Source organism: Pristiophorus japonicus, chromosome 5 (assembly GCF_044704955.1).
Source record: "Pristiophorus japonicus isolate sPriJap1 chromosome 5, sPriJap1.hap1, whole genome shotgun sequence".
In the NCBI taxonomy this organism is placed as follows: Eukaryota; Metazoa; Chordata; class Chondrichthyes; family Pristiophoridae; genus Pristiophorus; species Pristiophorus japonicus.
The window spans coordinates 22,626,078-22,649,814 of NC_091981.1; the positions used below are offsets into that span (position 1 = coordinate 22,626,078).

Consider the following 23,737-nt stretch of genomic DNA (forward strand, 5'->3'; position numbering starts at 1 on the left):
GAGAAGCAATGGGATTTGGGTACACGTGCAGATATCACTCAAAGCTAGTGCACAGGTAGAAAAAGTAATCAAACCGGCTAGCGGAATGTTGGCCTTTATCTTGGAATACAAAGGGGGAGGAAATGATGCTCCAGTTGTACGGAGCTTTGGTCAGACCCCATCTGGAGTGCTGTATTCAGTTTTGGGCACTGCATCTCAGGATGCATATATTGGCTTTGGGGAGGGGGTTTTGTGCAAATTCCCCAGAATTATATTGTTTAAAGGATTAAATTGAGGACAGGTTGCATAATTTATTTCCCCCCCTTGCGTTTAAACTGTTGACGAATGATCTAATTGAAGTGTTTTAACATGATAAAGGAATTTGATGGACTAGATAGAGGAACTATTTCCTCTGGTGGGGAATAGAAAGCCAGGTGCACAATCTTAAAATTAAAACTTGGTTATTTAGGAATGAAGCCAGAAAGCACTTTTTCCACACACCAGGGTAGTGAAAATCTGGCATTCTTGGCTCCAAAAGATTGTCAATTGCAATTTTCCAGATTACAAGGGTATCGAGGGATATTGGTTAATGGCTAAATGGAGTTGAGATGCAGATCAGCCATGATCTGAGATCTGATTGAATAACGAGACAGACTCTGGGAACTGAATGGCCAACTCCTGTTGAACCTATACTCGGGTGAACCTACATTGTATCCTTTCTATAATGGGGTGCCCAACCCATAACACTACAATATTCCAACTGTGGCCTAACTAATATATTGAGCAGATTTGTCATTTCTTCAGTTTTGTATTCAATGCCCTAGTACATAGGACCAGACCCAAATGAGGGGGCCTTTCTGTAGGGTTTGTCATTTTGAGAAGCTGCTCAAAAAATGTTGCATCCAGCAGAAATTTATGGAAATCACATTTGTAAGGCAAGAACCTAGTTCTTTTGAATGGGACACACATGTCAGTGCCACAGAACAGGTTTCTGGTATAGGGTGGTGCAGGTACAGTAAAGATTCTGACAGCCCAGTTGTCTTCAGAAGAATCCTTTTTGTCCAACTTGCAGGCTGCAATATTTGAACAGTATGCAGTGAGCAATAAACTTTGAAGTGCAAACTAGGTTTTGGTTTTGTCCTGTTTTATTAGATAATGTAATCGAGGTCTTGCTGGAGACCTGCAACCCCAACATTTTTGAAATGCCCTTCATCTGGGTCCTGTATAGAGAATCGGACGCAAACTGGAGTTTTGCAAACTGAACTCCCAACGGTGCAGATCACCTGATCAGTATCAACTTCAGTGCTTTTGTGACATTGTTAGAGTAAGAATTTATTTGTGCTAAACCTAGGAATAACTGGTGCCCCAGAGCCACCAGTAGTGTCTGTATTCTTAGATTCTGATCCTTTTCGTGTACAAAAGGTCTGAGGTTGTGACACTTTGACGATCAGTGGAAGTGCATCAAACAATTGCAGGAGCTTTAAAGGGTGCCTGAACTGTATTGTATTCCTCTGCCCCAGAGTCAAAGGCATCACTAATATGTCAACAGTTTATTCCTGTCTTTATTGTCTGATTGTGTTGTAAAATGACTAATTTGTATACTTGGAGCAAGGATGAGCTTTTGAGCAAGTGTTGACTGCTCCTGGGGAGCTTTTTATACAGTGAGGTGGATAGGCTCACATTATGGCAGTTGCACTCTTCAAAGCATGTCATCAATGGAATTTGCTCAGGCAGCTGTAGATGCACACAAGGAAACGTTCCGAGGTGGGTGATCAATCTATGTATGGAATCAAACACACACTTACATTTTGACTTGATTTGTTTTTAAACCCTTGTACATTTGTATGAAACAGCAATTTGGCTAGTTAAATTTACACCATGCAGTACATTTCTCAATTCCCACAATATATGGTGACTTCTTAACTTTCCTTTTGGCCAGAATTAGCACTGCCCTGTAACAATTTACTAATGAATTTTATTGCTCAAGTCCTTCACAATTGAAGGATTTTGCATGAATATATGTTCTAGTAAAAGGTCAATAGCTATCCAAGATATTAACCATGTTAATGTGTGCTTTTCTGCTTTTATTTACTTAATACAGCTTTTTATGCTTTTCTCTCTGCTTTCCTCTGTCATTTCCTATGTATTTTTTCTTTTCCCTAGGTGCCTCACCTTCCCTCCTTACTGGTACTAGTCCCCTTCATCTCAGAAGTGGGCTTTAGGGCTTCTCTGGCAAGCACAATGCTCAATTCTTAAGTGTGAAGCAGGTAGATAACCTTCTTCCTCAATGCATGTTTTTGAGGTTTGAAAAGTCAATTGTATCATTAGCCAAAATCTTCTGAGAGTCCAGACTTTTTATGTGTGGATTCATTGCATCGTTAAACATCAAGCTGCCCTGAAGTGTTGAAAAATGAAGATGGTAACAATGCTATCTTTAACACAATTTAGGCCATGTTCCAAAAATGATCTGTTCCTTGCTATACTTTAACTTGTGTCAGACTTCCCAACCCCACCACCACCCCACTCCCATCCGGTTTACTTTGGTGTATGAGATAATACTTCCAAATCTACAATCAATATCCAGACCACTTGACTCTAAATATTGTCTTTTCTCTAGATGAGTAGAACTTTTTAAATTTTAATTTATTAATTGGGTGCGGGCATCACTGGCAAGGCCAGTATTTGTTGCCCATCCCTAGTTGCCCTTGAGAAGGTGGTGGTAGCGAGCGCTTTCTTGAGCCGTTGCAGTCTGTGTTGAAGGTACTCCCGTGGTGCTGTTAGGGAATTTCAGGGTTTTGATGCAGTGACAATGAAGGAATGGCGATATATTTCCAAGTCCATTTGTGGTGGTCCCATGTGCTTGCTGCCTCTGTCCTTCTAGGTAGTAGGGGACGCTGGGTTGGGAGGTGCTGTCGAAGAAGCCTTGGTATACCTTGAGATTGGCAGATTTCATGTTGGTCAAGAAATATTAAATTAGGGTCCTGCCATTTTTGTCTAAATTATAAAACAAAAAATGGCAATGGGATGAAAGGAATGAATAAATCAGGAGAGGATTGGGGACAGTGCTACAGTTGAAGGGTTAATGGCATGTCCTTTAAACTGTAAACTTGGGTTCGTGCTTTTAATCTGTTAAATTGTCTTGGGTAACTGGGAACCCCAAATTTACACCAATCACCAATCGATCTGTGACTATAACAGTAGCTTGCCTTGTGTATTTTGTAATGTGAAGTCCAAGAGCAGTTTGCAACTTACATTGTTTTTTTTTTTTATCCAGGCCCTGGAATCGCAGGCTATCTTACTTCTGGGGTAATGTCACCAGTAATCCCAAGTGGACCACCCCCTGTAGATAATGAAGTGTTTGACCTGGCCAGATGAAAAATGATCTCCACTCCACGCCTTGAAGATTGAACAATATAGTCATGAACCATTCTTGCTATGACCTTCTGAATAAAGTGTTGTACACAATTACAAAGAAATTGGCTCTCTTCCCACGTGTTGCATTCCGAATGCGATGCTCTCATTTTTATTTGTAAAATGGTGATTTTTACAGGTGATCTGACTTGTTCATTTAAAAATGGGATAGATCAGAGATGGAAAGCTTGAGGCTTTTCATGTACCCAAGTATTTTCTTTCTTTGCACTTGGTATATCTGACTGTGAATCTGAATATTGGATTGTTTTTCTTAATTTTGCAATTGGTGTTTTACAGTTGTGTTTGTAGGATAGCAGAGGAGAGAACTCTCTATCCAACGAGCCAACTTCCTGGCTGCCATTTTAAAGGCATGGTGGTCGGAAGGGTTTTCTGAAGAGCAACATTGGCATTAAGTAAACCGGTTTCCTAGATCAGGCCATGGACCACTGCTGATTCTGCTTCTTGCTAACCTTTAATGAGCCTGCTTAATACACCATCATTGTAAAGTCTTTGTATAACTGCCTTTTATTTCTGATCAAGAGAGCTTCAGAAAAAATGCTAACCTGGACATTCACATTATAAATACTTAGTGTAATTGTGACCTGTGCTATACAATACCAATGTGTAAACTTTCTATATTTGAATGTACATTAGTAAATCAGTCCTACTTGTACATAAAATTTTAAGAATAAAGTACAAAGGGAATTAGCATCCTTAATTGTGTAATATTGTAGCAATTATGGTCTGGTTTTGCTACTTATTTCAGTTTGATGTTTGGAAGCCTGTGTGTGAAGGTCAATAATACACAGATAAAAGTGACGCGCAGAAAATGACACAATTTTTAAGAACATTGTTAACCAGAAATATCTCCCCTGCCTCTGGCTTGATACTTCAACGGGGCCGTGTGTGCTGGGGATTTTCAGCTCCAGTTGACGTTCTGTGCGCGAGTGTGGTGCATCATGAGACTCTAGTTCCACCCTGCACTTGTAGAAGTACAATACCACTGAGCATTGTGACAGCTTGTAATGTGACAATCGGACAGCAACTTCACAAATACCTGAGCTTCAACCTGGCAGCTGGAGGGATAGCAGGGAATCTGGTTATATGCATGGTATCAGGAAAAAGACAGTCATGTTCACACAAACATCACCACTGGCCAGGGGCAGACAGGATACAAAAACATGGGGTGGAGGGGAAATGTAGAAACAAACAAAGAACCAGCTGGCAGCCAGTCAGGAACAGCATCTCATCTCTCCCCTTGGAAACCACAGGCAACCATGCAAATTAATATAGTATCTTTGATGTATATTCTGGACTCTGCTGCCACGCTGCTGTACAATCTCTGCTTGGCCGCATTAAACTTCCTAAACTTCCTTCTGATCTTGTGTGCACTTCACCTCCCTACAGCTGTTCTTCAGATCAGTTCCTTCATCTGCACTGATCCCGTGGATTTACCTTTCACCGTCCCTGTCTCTCTGGACATCACTGCTTTCGGTCCTTGGGTCTCGCTCCTAGTCCTTCTCGTTCCTTTGGTGGTATATAGATCCGGTGGTCCTTGCTGCTAACAAGTCTGTTACCCACCTCTGCTGGGCCCTTGTGTTCACCTCTCCTGCCTCCTCGTTGATTCTCCTCCTCGACCCCCTTGGATCACCTCGAGCACTGTCCACAATGCATGCCTCAAACAACCCCTGCATTAATTTGTCACCACAATCGTCTCTGAACCTGGACATTGGTTCATTGATGCTCTAAGCTGAAATATGCACATCAACAATAGCCCATCGCAGGTTCTCAGACTTTAACTTTGGACTCCCTGTCCTGTTTATGACCAGAACACACACCACCTGTTCTGTCATGCCAGTGTAACTTGAATCCCCACTGTACTCATGTGAATTTTGAATGCTGCTCCAGACCATATTTAAACAGACCAACCACTACTCTTCTACCTTCCAAATATCCTACCATCCCAGGCATGAATGCCCTGATTATAATCGCTCAACCATTGGGGGCCGTGCCTTCTGTTGCCTATGCCCCAAGCTCGAACTCCCTGCCTAAACTTCTCCATCCTCCTTTTTAAGATGCTCCTTTTAAAAACTACCTCTGACCAAGATTTTTGTCGTGTGCCCTAATTTCTTATGTGGCTCGGTGACATTTCTTTGTCTTCTACTCCTGTGAAGTGGCTTGGGTCATTTTATTACATTAAAGGAGTTCTATAAATACAATGTTGTTGTTGAACAAGCCCACAATCACCCTCTGCTTCTTTTGGCATTCACCTGAAGGGCACATTTGAGACACCTGTCACTGCATCCTTACGAGTGGCAGTTCCATCGTCTGGCCAACCTCTCGCCTGCGGGGAGTGAATTTTTCCAATTTCCTTCCTGTCCTCACCCCACCCAATACTACCCCGGCAGACTTTTCAGTAGATTAACAATCACCGCCCCCTTCGCATTTCCCTCCACAATGTTGGCTCATTCGCGAACAAGGCCCTTGCCAGCCACGACCTTATTGTGAATGATTGCCTTGACATTGTAGCTTAGAATGAAACTTGGGTGGTGACACCGTGCCTCCTCACCTAACTATACTTTCCGCCACAGTGGCAATTTGGCCCTCATTGTCAAATTGCACTTTGGTCTCTCCCTCTGCTGCCTTGATACCTTCAAGCACCTCACCTTATTCTGCCTGCTCGCCCCTCTAAAATGCTTGATCTATTCTGCTCCTCCCAATCGCCACCCTGTGTTTCTCACTGACCTTCGGTCCTTTTATTCCCCTCAACCTCTCCACAGTGATTCCTAATCTTCTCTGATTTCAATCTCCATCTTGTGCTTTCCTCTGATTTCACTACCCTCCTGTCCTGTCTTAACCTTTCCCTCCATATAAACATTCCTACCCATAATTGTCAGTGCTACAGTGGCCTTGATCACAGTTAAGGCCATCTGCAACCATTTTCTTGTATCCCAAACGACCCATATCACTCTCTCTTTCCAACTCCATTCTGCATTAACTCTTGGAAAGACCTCTTCTATCTCTTTCCCCCCCCCCCCCCCCCCCCCCCATCACTATCCCTTTCCAACTCCTCATATTCTGCATTGTCCCCTGGAAAGACCTCTTGTTCGCCCCTCTCCCCAAAGTCACTTTCAAACTTGGAATTACATATGGCCCTCCATCACAATACTTCTGCAGCTGTCGATTTGCTCAACCATTCCCTTTTCTCCACCTTTTAATGCCTTTGTCCTCTAAAACCCTTACTCTATCCCATTTGGGCCTTGCACCCTGGAATGGTGCCTATCTTGGCTCCCTTAAATCCAAGAGGTAGAGACTTAAGCCTTTCTAGCACACCACTGGCCCAGCCTTTCATCAGATCTGGCTGGATCACATCAAGAACTATCGGGCCTTGTTCGCCTCTGCCAAAACAGCTTTCTCGAGGATGATCCTGAAGAGAAAGGATAACCTCCACTTATCTCTTACCAACCCTCTCCTTAAACCTCTCGTACCTGCTCATCTCCAACTCCAACTCTTCTGAGGAAGCTCATGGACTTCATTGTCACTGAGATTGAGACGACCCATTTAACTGCTATATCTCCCCTTGCCCAGCAAGCCAAATCTCCCCTGAGGTTCCTCCTGATCTAGTCCTTAACTTTGTCATTTCCTAATTTCTTATGTATTTCCGTTCACCAAAGCTCAGCTTGTCCGTGAAACCTACCTCCTCCATGATCATCTTGGTTTCTACTATCTTGCATCAATTCAGCATTCCAGAGAGAGAGAGTCTCATAAAAGCTATTCCATGTACAGAAAGTAAAGACTTGAATTTATATAGCGCCTTTTATGACCTCAGGATGTCACAAATGCTTTACAGCCAATGAGCTACTTTTTAAGTGTTACTTGCAATGTAGGAAACGCAGCAGCCAATTTGCACACAGCAAGCTCCCACAAACGGCAACCAATGGGGCTGTAAAGGTAAACATAGTCATCACACAAATCGGAATTACAAGGCTAAATTATATGATGGTCAATACATCCTTGCAAATGAGCTTTGGTGACTTGGGCTGCCTAGTGACATTCTACATTCATTGCCAGTTTCAACAAACCTCTCGTAACAGCTTCATCCCAGCAGTTACCTCTGGAGTTCCCCCAGATCTATTGTCTCTTTTCTTCCTCTCGGTAACATCATCTGTACATATGTGGACAGCATCCACACGTATGCTGATAATACCTTACTCCTCTATGACCCCTCCATTGTTTAGGTTATCAGACTGCTTGTCCAACATTCTGTCTTGGATCAACCACAAATTCATCCTGTTAACAACTTGCATTTATATGGAGCGATTAAAATCGGGATGAGTAAGAGACCAGATTTGGAGGAATGCAGAGAACGCGAGGGCTGGAGGAGGTTACAGAGATAAGGACGGGTTAGGCCATGGAGGGATTTGAAAACAAGGATGAAAATTTTTATTGGATATATTCAAGAGGGAGTTAGATATGGCCCTTACGACTAAGGGGATCAAGAGGTATGGAGAGAAAGCAGGAAAGGGGTACTGAGGGAATGATCAGCCATGATCTTATTGAATGGTGGTGCAGGCTCGAAGGGCTAAATGGCCTACTCCTGCACTTTTTTTCTATGTTTTTATGAATTAACCAAAGTCAGAGTTAGTTAACCACAGGTAGATTGAAGTCAATGTCTTAGGTCCCCGCCACCAACTCCCTACACTCACCACTAATTCCATACCCTACCCCTGCCACTGTCTAAAGCAGAAGCAAACTGTTCCCAATCTCAGCATCTTATTTCACCACCAGTTCAGCTTCCAACCCCACAATAGGTATAGAAAAAGGAAAAGAGTGGCTAAGGTAAATGTTGGTCCCTTGGAGGATGAGACCGGGGAATTCGTAATGGGGAACATGGAGATGGCAGAAACTCTGAACAAATATTTTGTATCAGTCTTTACGGTAGAAGACACTAACAGTATCCCGACAGTGGATAATCAAGGTGCTATAGGGATGGAGGAACTTAACACAATCACAATCACTAAGGAGGTGGTACTCTGTAAGATAATGGGACTAAAGACAAATAAATCCCCTGGACCTGATGGCTTGCATCCTAGGGTCTTAAGAGAAGTAGTGGCAGGTATTGTGGATGCATTGGTTGTAATTTATCAAAATTCTCTGGATTTTGGGGAAGTCCCAGCAGATTGGAAAACTGCAAATGTTATTCCCCTATTTAAAAAAGGAGGCAGACAAAAAGCAGGAAATTATAGACTAGTTAGCCTAACATCTGTGGTTGGGAAAATGTTGGAGTTGATTATTAAAGAAGCAGTAGCAGGACATTTGGAAAAGCAAAATTCGGACAGGCACAGTCAGCATAGATTTATGAAGGGGAAGTCATGTTTGACAAATTTGCTGGAATTCTTTGAGGATGTAACAAACAGGGTGGATAAAGGGGAACCAGTGGATGTGGTATATTTGGACTTCCAGAAGGCATTTGACAAGGTGCCACACAAAAGGTTCTGCACAAGATAAAAGTTCGCGGGGTTGAGAGTAATATATTAGCATGGATAGAGGATTGCTAACTAACAGAAAATAGAGAGTCGGGATAAATGGTTCATTCTCTGTTTGGCAACCAGTAACTAGTGGGGTGCCGTGGGGATCAGTACTGGGACCCCAACTATTTACAATCTATATTAACGACTTGGAAGAAGGGACTAAGTTTGCTGGCGATACAAAGATGGAAGGAAAAGCAATGTGTGAAGAGGACACAAAAAGTCTGCAAAAGGACATAGACAGGCTAAGTGAGTGGGCAAAAAAATTGGCAGATGGAGTATAATGTTGGAAAGTGTCATGCACTTTGGCAGAAAAAATCAAAGAGCAAGTTATTACTTAAATGGAGAAAGATTGTGTCATGTATGTAACCTTTATGTAATAACACTGCAATACTATATATACAGAAGAAATGCACACCTTGAACACAGGGGGTGAACTTGTGGGAGACACTCCTCACCTGGTCACCCAGGTATATAAAGGGAGGTCCCACGCAGGGTCATCACTTCTTGGTCCCTTGAATAAAGGTTCAGGTCATGGAGTGACCTTGTCCATAGAACGTGCCTCATGTAGGTTAGTGATATTGTGTAAGGACTTTACATTGGCGACAAGAAACGGGAATCACTGACCCACGAGAATGGCCACTGGCAGCACAGATGAACGGTACTGTGTTGGTGAGGACTGGGACGCTTTCATTGAGAGGCTCCAGCAAAGTTTTGTCACGAAGGACTGGCTGGGAGACGCAGTGGCCGAGAAGCGAAGGGCTCATCTGCTGACCAGCTGTGAACCTAAGACTTACGCGCTCATGAAAGACCTGCTAGCACCCGAGAAGCCGGCGGACAAAACCTTTGAAGAGCTCAGCAAACTAATCGGTGAGCACCTCAAACCGGCGAGCAGCGTACACATGGCCCAACACAGATTCTATACACACCGACGTTGGGAAGGACAGAGCATACCAGATTTCGTTGCGGACCTCTGGCGCTTGGCCAGCCTCTGTAAGTTCACAGACGCCTGCAGGGGGGAGATGCTAAGGGATTTCTTTATTGAGGGCATCGGTCATGCTGGGATTTTCAGAAAGCTAATTGAGACCAAGGACTTGACCTTGGAAGCGGCGGCGTTAATGGCTCAGACTTTTATGGCGGGGGAGGAGGAAACCAAGATAATATATGAATGCAATTCTGCCTCCAACATGGCGATGGATCAGGGAGTCAATCTCATAAGCGCGACACAGATCCCTGCAGGCAGGCAAGGGCAGTTCGAGACACCCCAGGCAGCAATAGACCCAAGAGTAAGTCTTCAACAGAGACAATGGCAGGCTGAACGGACATTTACGCCCCCCCAGTGGACAATGAGGCCCGGGATGGGGCCATTGACACCCACTAACAGGGTGCTCCAGAGTAGTCAAAGGGACAATCAGCGAGGACTGCCTTGCAACAGCTCTTTTGTTCACAACAATGGGAATCTCAGTTCATGCTGGAGGTGTGGGGGCAGACATGCTGCCAGGACTTGCAGGTTTCAACAGTTCGTCTGCAGAAATTGTAACCACAGTGGCCATTTAGCCAGAATGTGCAGGAAGCCTGTAACCAGGCTAATATACGAGGTGGATGAACCAGATGAGGGGTCTGCGAGGCAGGATGATGCTTGGGGGAAATCAATGGACGCTGAAGTTCAGCGGGTTCATGTGGCAAACATTCACAGCTCATATACCAAAACACCACCTATGATGATGAAAGTCCTATTAAATGGCATCCCTATACGCATGGAGCTGGACACAGAGGCCAGCCAGTCACTCATGAGTGTTCAACAATTCAAAAAGCTATGGCCACTCAAAGCCAGCAGACCCAAACTAGAACGCATTGAGACGCAATTACAGATGTACACCAAATAAATCATTCCAGTGCTAGGCAGTGCAACGTTGGCGGTCACGCACAATGGGTTAGTGAACCGGCTGCCGCTCTGGATTGTCCCGGGCAATGGTCCCGCACTGTTGGGGAGGTGCTGGTTAGCTGAGATGAACTGGAAATGGGGGGATGTGCACGCCATGTCATCTGTGGAGCCAAGTTCGTGCTCACAGGTCCTACAGCAATTTGAGTCACTATTTCAACCTGGCGTTGGGACGTTCATAGGTACCAAAGTAGTGATACGCATCACCCCGGACGCCAGACCAGTGCACCACAAAGCCAGATGTGATGTGGGAGAAAATTGAGAGCGAGTTGGACCGGTTGCTGAGAGAGGGCATCATCTCACCCGTTGAATTCAGCGACTGGGCATCATTCCCATCCTAAAAGCGGATGGCTCAGTCAGGATCTGTGGCGACTACAAGGCCACTATTAACCGGGTGTCCCTACAAGACCAATACCCGCTCCCAAGAGCGGAGGACCTTTTTGCCATGCTGGCAGGCGGCAAGCTGTTCACCAAGTTGGACCTCACTTCAGCCTACATGACCCAAGAACTGGCCGACGAATCTAAACTACTGACCACCATCACCACACACAAGGGACTGTTTGTCTACAACAGGTGTCCGTTTGGCATTCAATCAGCGGCCGCGATTTTTCAAAGAAACATGGAAAACCTGCTCAAATCCATTCCTGGAACAATCATATTTCAGGACGACATCCTCATCATGGGTCGTGACACCGAGGAACATCTCCACAACCTGGAAGAGGTGCTACACCGACTGGACCGGGTAGGCCTGCGACTCAAGAAGTCTAAGTGTGTGTTTTTGGCTCCCGAGGTCAAGTTTCTGGGCAGCAGGGTTGCTGCAGATGGGATTCGGCCCACTGAATCCAAAACGGAGAGCGATTCGACGAGCGCCCAGGCAATTGGAGTTGCGTTCATTTCTGGGACTCTTGAACTATTTCTGCCGAACTTAAGCACATTGTTGGAGCTGCTACACATGCTCCTGCGTAAGGGTTGTGATTGGTTTTGGGGGGATTTTCAGGAACGGGCTTTCAATCGGGCGCGGAACCTACTTTGTTCAAATAAGTTGTTGACCCTGTACGACCCATGTAAGAAATTGGTTCTGACATGTGATGCATCGTCCTACGGGGTTGGGTGCGTGCTGCAGCAGGGTAACGCTGACGGCCAACTACAACCTGTGGCTTATGCCTCCAGTTCGCTCTCTCAAGCGGAACGGAGATATGGGATGGTTGAGAAGGAAGCACTCGCATGTGCCTATGGGGTGAAAAAGATGCATCAGTACCTTTTTGGCAGGAGGTTCGAATTAGAAATGGACCACAAGCCGTTAACATCCCTGTTGTCAGACAGCAAGGCCGTCAATGCCAATGTGTCAGCTCGCATACAGCGATAGGCTCTCACGCTCGCTGCGTATGACTACACCATACGGCACCGGCCCGGCACCGAAAATTGCGCTTACGCGATCTGCAGGCTTCCACTGGCCACCACCGAGGGGGCAGCGGAGCAAAGCGCTGAGATAGTCATAGCTGTCGATGCCTTTGACAGCGCAGGCTTCCCCATCACAGCCCGCCAGATCAAAATCTGGACCAACAGAGATCCCCTCCTATCCCTGATTAAGAAATGTGTCCTGACTGGGGATTGGGCGCCCGCACATGAAGCATGCCCTGAGGAGGTCAGACCATTTCACAGACAGATGGATGAGCTCTCCATCCAAGCCGACTGCCTACTATGGGGCAGCCGGGTAGTCATGCCCCAGAGGGGCAGGCAGGCATTCATCAGGGAACTACACAGCGAGCACCCAGGCATCGTGCTGGTGAAGGCCATTGCCAGGTCACATGAGTGGTGGCCGGGAATTGATTCAGACCTGGAACACTGTATTCGCAGGTGCACGACGTGTGCCCAGCTGGGTAATGCCCCCAGGGAGGCCCCGCTCAGTCCGTGGCCCTGGCCCACCAGGCCATGGTCACATATTCACGTAGACTACGCGGGCCCGTTCATGGAAAAAATTTTTCTCATTGTGGTTGATGCGTACTCGAAATGGATCGAGTGCATCATTTTGAATTCGTGCACAACATCCACCACCTTTGCAACCCACGGCTTGCCGGACATCCTTGTTAGCGATAATGGCCCATGTTTCACAAGCTACGAATTCCGGGAGTTCATGTCGGGTAATGGCATTAACCATGTCAGGACTGCACCGTTCAAGCCGACCTCCAATGGCCAGGCGGAACGTGCGGTCCAAATCATAACGCAAGGAATGCTCCGGATTCAAGGACCCTCCCTTCAATGTCGCCTATCGCGCCTCCTGCTGGCCTATAGGTCCCAACCTCACTTGCTCACGGGGGTCCCGCCCACGGAGCTACTCATGAAACGAACACTCAAAACTCGGCTGTCCCTCATTCATCCAGTCCTGTCCGACATTGTTGAGGGCAAGCGCCAGTCCCAAAACGAGTACCACGACCGAAATTAAAGGGGGAGAATTATAGAAATTGATGACCCCGTATTTGTTCTCAATCACGCTTTGGGGCCCAAATGGTTTGAGGGTACTGTAATAGACAAAGAGGGGAATAGGGTCATAGTGTTTAAACTTAACAATGGGCAGATATGCCGCAAGCATCTGGACCAAGTAAAAAAAAGGTTCAGCATGGACACTGAGGAACCCGAGGAAGATCATGAGACGGTGCCCACACCACCGCCAGTGAACGAGCAACAAGAACATTCAGCAGCATGCACAGTCCCTGCGGTCAGCCCGGACAGGCCGGAATCACCACAGGTGACAGACACGCATACCAAGGCTCAACAACCAGAGCCCCAACTGCGGCGCTCCACGAGAGAGCGCAGACCACCCGAGAGACTTAACCTATGATCCCAATAAGATGTTGAGGGGGAGGTGATGTCATATATGTAACCTTTATGTAACAACACTGCAATACTGTATATACGTAAGAAATGCACACCTTGACCACAGGGATGAACTTGTGGGAGACACTCCTCACCTGGTCATCCAGGTATTTAAAGGAAGGTCCCATGCAGGGTCATCACTTCTTGGTCTCGTGAATAAAGGTTCAGGTCACAGAGTGACCTTGTCCATAGACTGTGCCTCGTGTGGATTTGTGGTATTGTGTAAGGACTTTATAGATTGCACAGTGCTGCGGTACAGCGGGACCTGGGAGTATGTACATGAAACACAAAAGGTCAGTATGCAGGTATAGCAAATGATCAGGAAGGCCAATGGAATCTTGGCTTTTATTGCAAAGGGGATGGAGTATAAAAGCAGGGAAGTCTTGCTACAGCTATTCAGGGTATTGGTGAGGCTACACCTGGAATACTGCGTGCAGTTTTGATTTCCATATTTAAGGAAGGATATACTTGCTTTGGAGGCAGTTCAGAGAAGGTTCACTAGGTTGATTCCGGAGATGAGGGGGTTGACTTATGAGGAAAGGTTGAGTAGGTTGGGCCTCTACTCATTGGAATTCAGAACAATGAGAGGTGATCTTATCGAAACATATAAGATTATGAGGCGGCTTGACAAGGTGGATGCAGAGAGGATGTTTCCACTGATGGGGTAGACTTGAACTGGAGGGCATGATCTTAGAATAAGGGGTCACCCATTTAAAATTGAGATGAGGAGAAATTTCTTCTCTCAGAGTGTTGTAAGACAGAAGTAGACAGTTTCTTAAGTGATAAGGGGTTATGGGGAGTGGGCAGGGAAGTGGAGCTGAGTCCATGATCAGATCAGCCATGATATTATTGAATGGTGGAGCAGGCTCAAGAGGCCGTATGGCCTACTCCTGTTCCATTTCTTATGTTCTTATCCTCTCCATCATAAAGACCACTTACTTCCATCTCCGTTATGTCGCTCACCTCCACTCCTGCCTTAGCCATCAGCTGATGAAACACTCATCCACATCTTTGTCACCTGCAGACTCTACTATTCCAATGCTTTACTGGCCGGCTACCCATTCTCTACCCTTCATAAACTTCAGCATAAGCAAGCGTCTGCTGTCTGTATCCTCTCTCACAACAAATCGCACTCACCATCTCTCTGCTTGTTGATCTACATTGGCTCCCAGTATCCAACACCTCCAATTTAAAATTCTCATCCTTGTGTTTAAATCTCCTCATGGCCTTGCCCGTCCCTCTCTCTCACCTCCTCCAGCTCTACAACCAGAATGTCACGTTCCTCTGACCCTGGCCACTTGTGTATCCATCCTTCAGCCACCTCGGCTCTAGCCCTTGAATAGTCTGGAACAACCTCCTTTGTAATTGTCATGGTAGTGTATTTTCTCTCCTCATCCTTTCCAGTGTTCAAGATGGGGTTTCATAGATATTTTTCTGATGCTAGTTCAATTTAATAACTTGCCATGGTGAGTACCATTCAAAATACCACGCATGTGCGTTTTTTCCTATTTAAAAGCCAGTGAGCCGACTGCGTGGGAGCTGCAGAGCACTGCGCAGCTTAAAGAGAACATTGTTGGTGGGATTGGAACACACAATCTCTAGGCTCGTAGTCCTGTAAGTATATCCAACCATACTCATTGCGTTGTTGTCCTGTAATTAGAGTTGCCAACTTGACTTGGATGTATTCCTGGAGGTTTCATCACACGGCCACCCGCCTGTAGCTGCCCCACCCAGTCAAACAGCCATTTCCCACATCACCAATATATTTTTTTTATAATTACTTGTAATAAACAAAAGCAAATACAAATAAAAACATTTTTTTAATGCCTTCATGTATTTTTTTTTCCTCCTGGGTTGCTCACAGCAGTGTCCAGTAGATTAAATCTTTCTTTCCTGCGGGACTTCAGGATAATCCTGGAGGGGTGTGGTAGCCCTGAATAAACTGGTTGCAGAACCTGCATAATGAGGAAATATTATTCCTGCCACAAACCATTCCAAATAATCTGGTTTAGTTTAAAGCCATTCCTGCTGTTTTCATTGGCAGAAGGGTTGGTAACCAGAGGATACAGTTTTAAGGTGATTGGCAAAAGAAGCAGAGGTGACACAAGGAAACAATTTTTTACACAGTGAGTTTTGATCTGGAATGCACTGCGTGATAGGGTGGAGGAAGCAGATTCAATAGTAACATTCGCAAGGAAATTGGATAAATACTTGGAAAGAAAAATTACAAGGCTATGGGGAAAGAGTAGGATTAATTGGATAGCACTTCCAAACAGCTGGGACGAATGGCCTCCTTCTGTGCTGTATCATTCCAGTATTGGCAACTCTGGCGATTTCATGATGGAACGCCTAAATCTCGGGATGTGCCGATTTGCGCATTCGCGAAAAAAATATGCAGGTTCAGAGGGCAATTGGTTCGTGACAGCTGAATGAGTTTCTGCATGGGAGAAAGGTTAAGAGAGGAGTCAGGTCGGGAAAAAAAAATCAACTCATGATTTCTATACCAAATCTCATGATTTTTTAAGAGGTTTTTTTTGTTTCAAAAATATATTTTATTCATATAAAGTTTTCACAATATATTGGAAAATAGTTCAGTACATTGCGGTCAGCAAATCCATACAATTCATTTGGATGCTGACAGCAGTTCCATACAATGCACTAGCGTACATTTCATTTCAAGGTAAGAGTTTGTCTGCTTTTAATGAGGCGGTGGGGTTGGCAATACTGTCATTCCATGATTCCTGCTGCACCTTTATTTGGAGCACATTTTCCATTCACACTGCCGCCAGCAGCCCCGCCCATTGCGGTCAGTCGCTTCGCCCATTGCTGCCAGTAGCCCCGCCCATTGCGGTCAGGAGCCCCCATCCGTTGCTGCCAGTAGCCCCGCCCATTGCGGTCAGGAGCCCCGTCCGTTGCTGCCGGTAGCCCCGCCCGTTGCGGTCAGGAGCCCCGGCAATTGCTGCCAGTAGCCCCGCCCATTGCGGTCAGTAGCTTCGCCCATTGCGCAAACCCGGCCACGTGATCGCAGCCCGGCGTGTGTTTTTTTTTAAATCAGCCCGCCTTTTTCCTTCAGGACCCCAAACTATTTCAGTCCACCAACGTGCCTGAGGGTCCTCAAATAGATTTATTGTGGAATCATATCGCGTTGCTGGTTATAACAATACATTGTGTTTTTTTTTAATATAAATTAAAACAATAAGACGAGCCATGTCGGGGGATGTGCGAGTGGGGTGCAGGTGCGGACATGGTGTTGAGGCCGCGCAGGCGGTGCGGCCTGTTTCCGGGGTAACCGAGGCTCATCCCGTTCGAGCTCCGGCTCCGGCTGCAGCCCTCCCGCTCTGGCAGCGCCCGCCGCCTGCCGCCTGCCGCAGGTGGGAATGGGGAGGCCGCGGGGAGGGAGGGAAGATGACCGCGACCGCGACCGCGACCGCGGGGTGGGCTCGGGGAGTGCGGGGGGCCGGGCCGGGATGGTGAGGTGCTCCGGGCCGGGATGGTGAGGTGCCCCGGGCCGGGATGGTGAGGTGCCCCGGGCCCGGATGGTGAGGTGCCCCGGGCCCACTTGTAACGTGGGAAATGAGCTTGAGCTCGAACACAGTTGTCGCCGGCCATGCATGAATAGAGAAAGAGAGACTTGCATTTCTTTCGCGCCTTTCACGACCTCAGCACATCCCAAAGCCTTTACAGCCAATATTTTGGGAGTGTAGTCACTGTTGTAATGGCAGCCAATTTGTGCACAGCAAGCTCCCACAACAGCAATGTGATGATGGCCAGATAATCTGTTTTTTGTGATGTTGATTGAGGGGTAAATATTGGCCAGGACCCCGGGGATAACGCCCCTGCTCCTCTTTGGGATCTTTTACGTCCACCTGAGACAGCAGACGGGCCTCGATTTAACGTCTCGTCTAAAAGACGGCACCTCCGACAGTGCAGCACTCCCTCAGCACTGCACTGGAGCATCAGCTTAGGTTTAGGTGCTCAAGTCCCTGGAGTGCAACTTGAACCCACAACCTTCTGACTCCGAGGTGAGAGTGCTACCCACTGAGCCACTGGGCTGATGATTAATATGGTGATTAATTCCATTTATTTAGACTCTCAACAATGTGCAAATAAATAATATCCAGCCCAGCAAAGGCTTCACTTGTTCTAGTACTTTATGTTTCTTCGTATTAGACTCGTGCGTTGCATCTGCAGTAGTTTGCATTTGATCGCAATTAAATCATATGGCAGACAACCTCCTTTAAGACACTTTGCAATATTAGGAAGATATTCAGCTCCTAGAGCCTGTTTCACCATTCAGTGCAGATCTGCTGTATTGCCAACTTCACCATTATATAACTCAGGAGACAAACTTTAAAAATCATGAGACTTTTATGAAATCATGAGTTGCTATTTTTTTCCAAACATAAACCAATATAGATTGACAGTTGGTCTATAAGTCTCATTCGTGGTTTTATTCAATCTTGTAACAGGTAGTAGCAGCTCTTTGCAAAAACTATACTGCATCTGAAAGTGTTTTACAGAAACGTTATAAAAAATCCTACCTGTTACGTTTTGGTACTCGAGTTTGGGGGGGGGGGGGTGATTTTTCAGTATCAAGAAATTATTATATTCTAAACAAAAATTAAGACTTTGTAATGTTCAGTTTTGCAAAGACTCAGTGAGGTGTGTGACAGTGCTAATTATATTGATGTGTGGTCTGACGGTGGGTTATATTTGGGCTTAGGTCACTATGGGCTCAGTATACAGGCCTGTCCCTGGAGTGACGACCACAGTCCTGTTCCGCAGCTCACTGACTGCCCAAAAGGCTGTTTCCCATTGCCAGCACAGCACCAACAGCTGACTATGCCGTCTTCAATGAACGAAGTAATACTATGCAAGATGCTCACTGACCTGATGCGCACGCTCAATATTTCCTGAGCGCTTCAGACCACGTGCTCTGAAGCTGCAGAATAAGTTCAACAAAGCCGTCAGGAGTTCCTGAAACTGTCCAGTGTGGTGAGCACCCGGTTATTCTAGTTATGTAATTCTACCTTTTGATTCACATTTCCGACGTTCATAGTGTCCTCTTCTCACATTATTTCACTTAACGGGATGGGGGGATTGTCCTATGAAGAGACCTATATTCTCTAGAGTTTAGAAGAATGAGAGGTGATCTCATTGAAACATACAAAATTCTTACAGGGCTTGACGGTAGATGCAGGGAGGATGTTTCCCCTGGCTGGAGAGTCTAGAACCAGGGGTCACAGTCTTAGAATAAGGGGGCGGCCATTTAGGACTGATGAGAAATTTCTTCACTCAGGGTGGTGAATCCTTGGAATTCTCTACCCCAGAGCGCTGTGGAGTCTTGGTGGTTGAGTATATTCACGAGAGAGATCGATAGATTTTTGAATATTAAAGGATTCAATAGATATGGGGATAGTGAGGAAAGTGGAGTTAAAGTTGAAGGTCAGGCTTGAGGGGGCGAATGGCCTACTCCTGCTCCTATTTCTTATCGTGATGCTTTCAGCCCTTGAAGCACACTCCATGGTCTTTCACTTGCATGATTTGAATTGGAGAGCTGTGGGAAAACAGTGTGGCCTCGGCCGGGTCCCCAGCAACGCAAACCGCGAGTCAGGGTGCGCGTGAAGAGAGCGCTGGGTGCACATGGTGCAGGAATGGAACACATGCTACCGAAGGCTCCATCCTGCGTGCCTGCCCCCCCCCCCCGGGGACCATTCCGATCTCCGTGGCCAATGCTGAGTGACACTGCCGTGTATTGACCAATCGGAGTACTGCTGCGCTGTTCAACTCCCACCCAGCGTAATTGTGTCATTCCCCAAGAGAAAAAAATTGCGAGATTTCGCTGTTGAATTGTGAGATCGCAAGTTGGGCTGAATTTTCATAAAAAATTGCGTGTCTCGGGATTCATTTGCGAGAGTTGGCATTACTGCATCTGTATCTTAACTAGTTAGTCTGATTAATCAGTACACAGAGGAGGTGGGTCTAAGTCACAGGTAATCACTAACTTTTGATAGAGAGCCACAATCTGAAGAAGCAACATCCTGTGAGGGCCACACTTTCAAACTCACCAACAGTAAACAGGTGTGCTTACTTTCATAGGAACAGGAGTAGGTCATTCTGCCCCTCAAACCTGTTCCGCCATTCAATTAGATCACGGGTGATCTGTATCTTAACCCCATCTACCCGCCTTTGGTTCCGTAACCCTTAATATCCTTGCCTAACAAAAATCTATAAATCTCCATTTTGGAAATTTTTAATTGACCCCCCAGCCTCAACAACTTTTTGGGGTAGAATATTCCAGATTTCCACCACCCTCTGTGTGAAGAAATGCCTCCTGACATTACTCCTGAACGGCCGAGCTCTAATTTTAAGAGATCCCTTGTTCTGGACTCTCCCACCAGAGGAAATAGTTTCAATCTACCCTGTCAAATCCTTTAAGGGAATATAAGCCTAGTCTATGCAACTTGTTCCCATAATTTAAAATTCTAAGCTCCAGTATCATTCTGGTGAATCTGCCCTGCACCCTCTCCAAGGCCAATATATCCTTCCGAAGGTGTAGCGATCAGACTGAACGCAGTACTTGTTAAATTGGGTCTAACCAGAGCTTTGTATAACTGTAACATAACTGCTACCACTTTGTACTCCAGCTGTCTTGAGACAAAGACCAACATTTCATTACTCTTTTTAAAAAAAAATATATTGTACCTATTTTTTTTAACTAGCATTTAGTGATTTCTATACATGGATCCCTAAATCTCTCTGCTTCTCCACGGTTCTAAGCTTCTCACCATTTGGAAAATACTCTGATCTATCTTTCTTGGGACTAAAGTTGATGACCTCACACTTTGCCACACTGAACTCCATCTTCCACAGCTTTGCCCACTCACTTAATCTCTCAATGTCCCTTTGCAACTTTCTGCTCCCATCTACACTATTTACTGTGCCACCTAACTTAGTGTTGTCAGCACACTTGGAGCCCTGGGGGATACCACATCCTTCCAATTTGAGTACGTACCCATTACCCCTACTCTGTCTCCTACCTCCTAACCAATATTCTACCCAAGTCAACAGATTTCCTCCAATTCCATGTGCTGTCATTTTTGTTCCTGGTTTGGAACCTTATTGAATGCCTTCTGGAAGTCCATACAAATAATATCCATAGACTCTCCCTTATCTAACATGTTAGTTACCTCCTCATAGAATCAAATTAGGTTTGTTTGACATGACTTACCCTTTAGAAGTAGATGCTGTCTCTGATCAGTTCATGCAGTCTAAGTGCTCAATCACTCTGTCCCTAATAACAGCATTGTGGCTGTTGGACAGGTCCAGTTTCTGTGGTTCCTCCTTCCTTGCCGCCACAAAATTCCCCACACCCTGTTGACTGTCAGTCACACACTACTCCTTCTGAACATGTACATTTCTGCATGGTGTGACTGAGTTCTGGAGTAAACTGTCCAGATATTTATCCCCTTCCCTTGTGTGTCGGAGTGTCTAAAAGTTGCACTCCAGCTCAACGACTCTGAGCCAGAGTGACGAAGGGCGGAGACATTTCCTGAAGATGTCGTCACCTGGGACAATCTCGTTGTCCACAATATGTTACGTGGTTGGAAGCACCCCAAGTGACCAATCCCATTCCCAGTCTATACATTTTTGGTGCCTCCATAAAATACACCACTGACTTCTCATCCGCACCAAGAGAGATCATCAAGCTAATATCGAATTGAAGACTCAAAGGTTGTGAATGGTGTAACCACCTCTCCTGATCTGACCTCGCCTACAGGCGTCATTCTCTATTGCCACTGCTGCAGCAGCCAACCCTGACTGCTGCCACTTACTGGCAACACCTCCTTCCAAGTAGCCATTGTCATCTTTAACCGCTCATTGTGTTGCTTTTTAGCACTACCTAACCATTTTGATGGTTCATTACAGAAGCCTTGAGTGTGCTGCTCCACCTTTGGCTCCTGCATAAGCTAACAGAAAGCAAAAAGATAGACCTATTGTATCCCAGGCACTCATATCCTCATATTGATCAGCAAAATCATAGAATAGTACAGCAATGAAGGGGCTATTCGGCCCATCGAGTCTGCGCCGGCTCTTTCGAAGAGCAATCCAGTTATTCCCATATCGCTGAATTTGTTGCTCCTTCAACAATAATCCAATTCCCCTTTGAAGGCTACTATTGAATCTGTATCCACCACCCTATCAGACAGTGCATTCCAAATCTTAACCACTCGTTGCGTAAAATAAGTTTTTCCTCGTGTCGTCTCTGGTTCTTTTGCCAGTCACCTTCGAGCTGTGCCCTCTCGTTATCAACCCTTCAGCCATTGGAAACCGTTTCTCTTTATTTACTCAATCCAAACCCTTTATCAAAGACTGAAGGAATAATTGTTTCTATAAAGAAACTAGTAAAGACTAACTAAACTACAGACTTCTGACTGCAATGTGTGAGGATCTCCAGATAAACTTGTTGGAGGAATTGAGGTGCTTTCTTGCTCCACTGTATTGCCTACTTGTGACTGAAGGATTCTTCCTTCCCAAAGTCCAGGGATTTGAGCACGAACAAATCTAGGCTGACACTCCAGTGCAGTGCTGAGGGAGTGCTGCACTGTCGGAGGTGCCATCTTTCAGATGAGACGTTAAACCAAGGCCCCCTCTGCTCTCTCAAGTGGACATAAAAGATCCCATCGCACTATTTTGAAGAAGAGCAGGGGAGCTATCCCCGGTGTCCTGGCCAATATTTATCCCTCAATCAACATAACAAAAAAAACGATTATCTGGTCATTATCACATTGCTGTTTGTGAGGGCTTGCTTGTGTGCAAATTGGCTGCCGCATTTCCCACATTACAGTATTGGCTGTAAATATAAGAACATAAGAAATAGCAGCAGTAGTAGGCCACACGGCCCCTCGAGCCTGCTCCGCCATTTAATACGATCATGGACTCAGGTCCACTTCCCTGCCCCGCTCCCCATAACCCCTTATTCCATTATCGCTTTGGGCTAAAGCGCTTTGAGACGTCCGGTGGTCGTGAAAGGTGCTATATAAATGCAAGTCTTTCTTTCAATTCCCTGAAGCCAGAATTAATGTGATATGTAGATACAATGGTGGACTGATTGCCGTCCTTTGTACTATTAACTACTGAATGTTTCTGTTCTGTTTAGGTCCTTTAGTCAATTATATCAGAGCGCTGAATGAGCAATTTTGTTTTTGGTTACATATTCTGCACTGTTTAAAGACAAAACTTTTACAGGTAGTGCCTTTACATAGATAGGTATATATCTTGATGAAAGTCAGTTAGTTGGGAGGCGGCACCATACAGAGTGCCAACACCAAGGCCTGCAATTTGTGGTGGGTAATAACAACGAATGAACAGTGTTCGCTTTTATTACAGCTTTGAAACTGACCACAATTTCAGGACGTAGCACGGAAATTCTAAAGTTGCGGTCAGTCGTTCACTGCTCCGACACAGCCTGCGCACCCCCTGCCTGCAATCAGTGTAATCGGTGAAACTGATAAACTTCAGCTCTTCCGCAGTACTATCTCTGTTAAATCAAGAAAGACTGGATCAACTGGGCTTGTATTCACTGGAGTTCAGAAGAGTGAGAGGGGACCTCATAGAAACGTTTAAAATTCTGACGGGTTTGGACAGATTGGATGCAGGAAGAATGTTCCCAATGTTGGGGAAGTCCAGAACCAGGGGTCACAGTCTAAGGATAAGGGGTAAGCCATTTAGGACCGAGATAAGGAGAAACTTCTTCACCCAGAGAGTGGTGAACCTGTGGAATTCTCTACCACAGAAAGTTGTTGAGGCCAATTCACTAAATATATTCAAAAGGGAGTTAGATGCAGTCCTTACTACTCGGGGGATCAAGGGGTATGGCGTGAAAGCAGGAAGGGGGTACTGAAGTTTCATGTTCAGCCATGAACTCATTGAATGGCGGTGCAGGCTAGAAGGGCTGAATGGCCTGCTCCTGCACCTATTTTCTATGTTTCTATGTTTCTAA

General features: G+C 45.7%; 2 protein-coding genes across 5 annotated transcripts in view; both read left to right on the top strand.

Moving 5' to 3' along the window:
* Nucleotides 1-4,108, top strand: part of LOC139264238 (dnaJ homolog subfamily C member 13) — a 186,094-nt gene extending 181,986 nt beyond the window's left edge. The window contains exon 57 of the mRNA XM_070880388.1: nucleotides 3,254-4,108. Within this exon, the coding sequence (XP_070736489.1) occupies nucleotides 3,254-3,354 (101 nt within the window). The 3' untranslated portion in view covers nucleotides 3,355-4,108. The remainder of the gene's footprint in view (nucleotides 1-3,253) is intronic.
* Nucleotides 4,109-16,839: 12,731 nt separating this feature from the next.
* The window catches only part of topbp1 (DNA topoisomerase II binding protein 1), a 122,919-nt gene continuing 116,021 nt past the window's right edge, over nucleotides 16,840-23,737 (top strand). Inside the window, exons 1-2 of one of the 4 annotated variants that reach the window (XM_070880391.1) lie at nucleotides 16,987-17,105; nucleotides 18,458-18,729. The gene's annotated coding sequence lies outside the window, so the exon portion shown is untranslated. The other 3 variants (XM_070880392.1, XM_070880393.1, XM_070880389.1) reach the window with 3 other exon arrangements.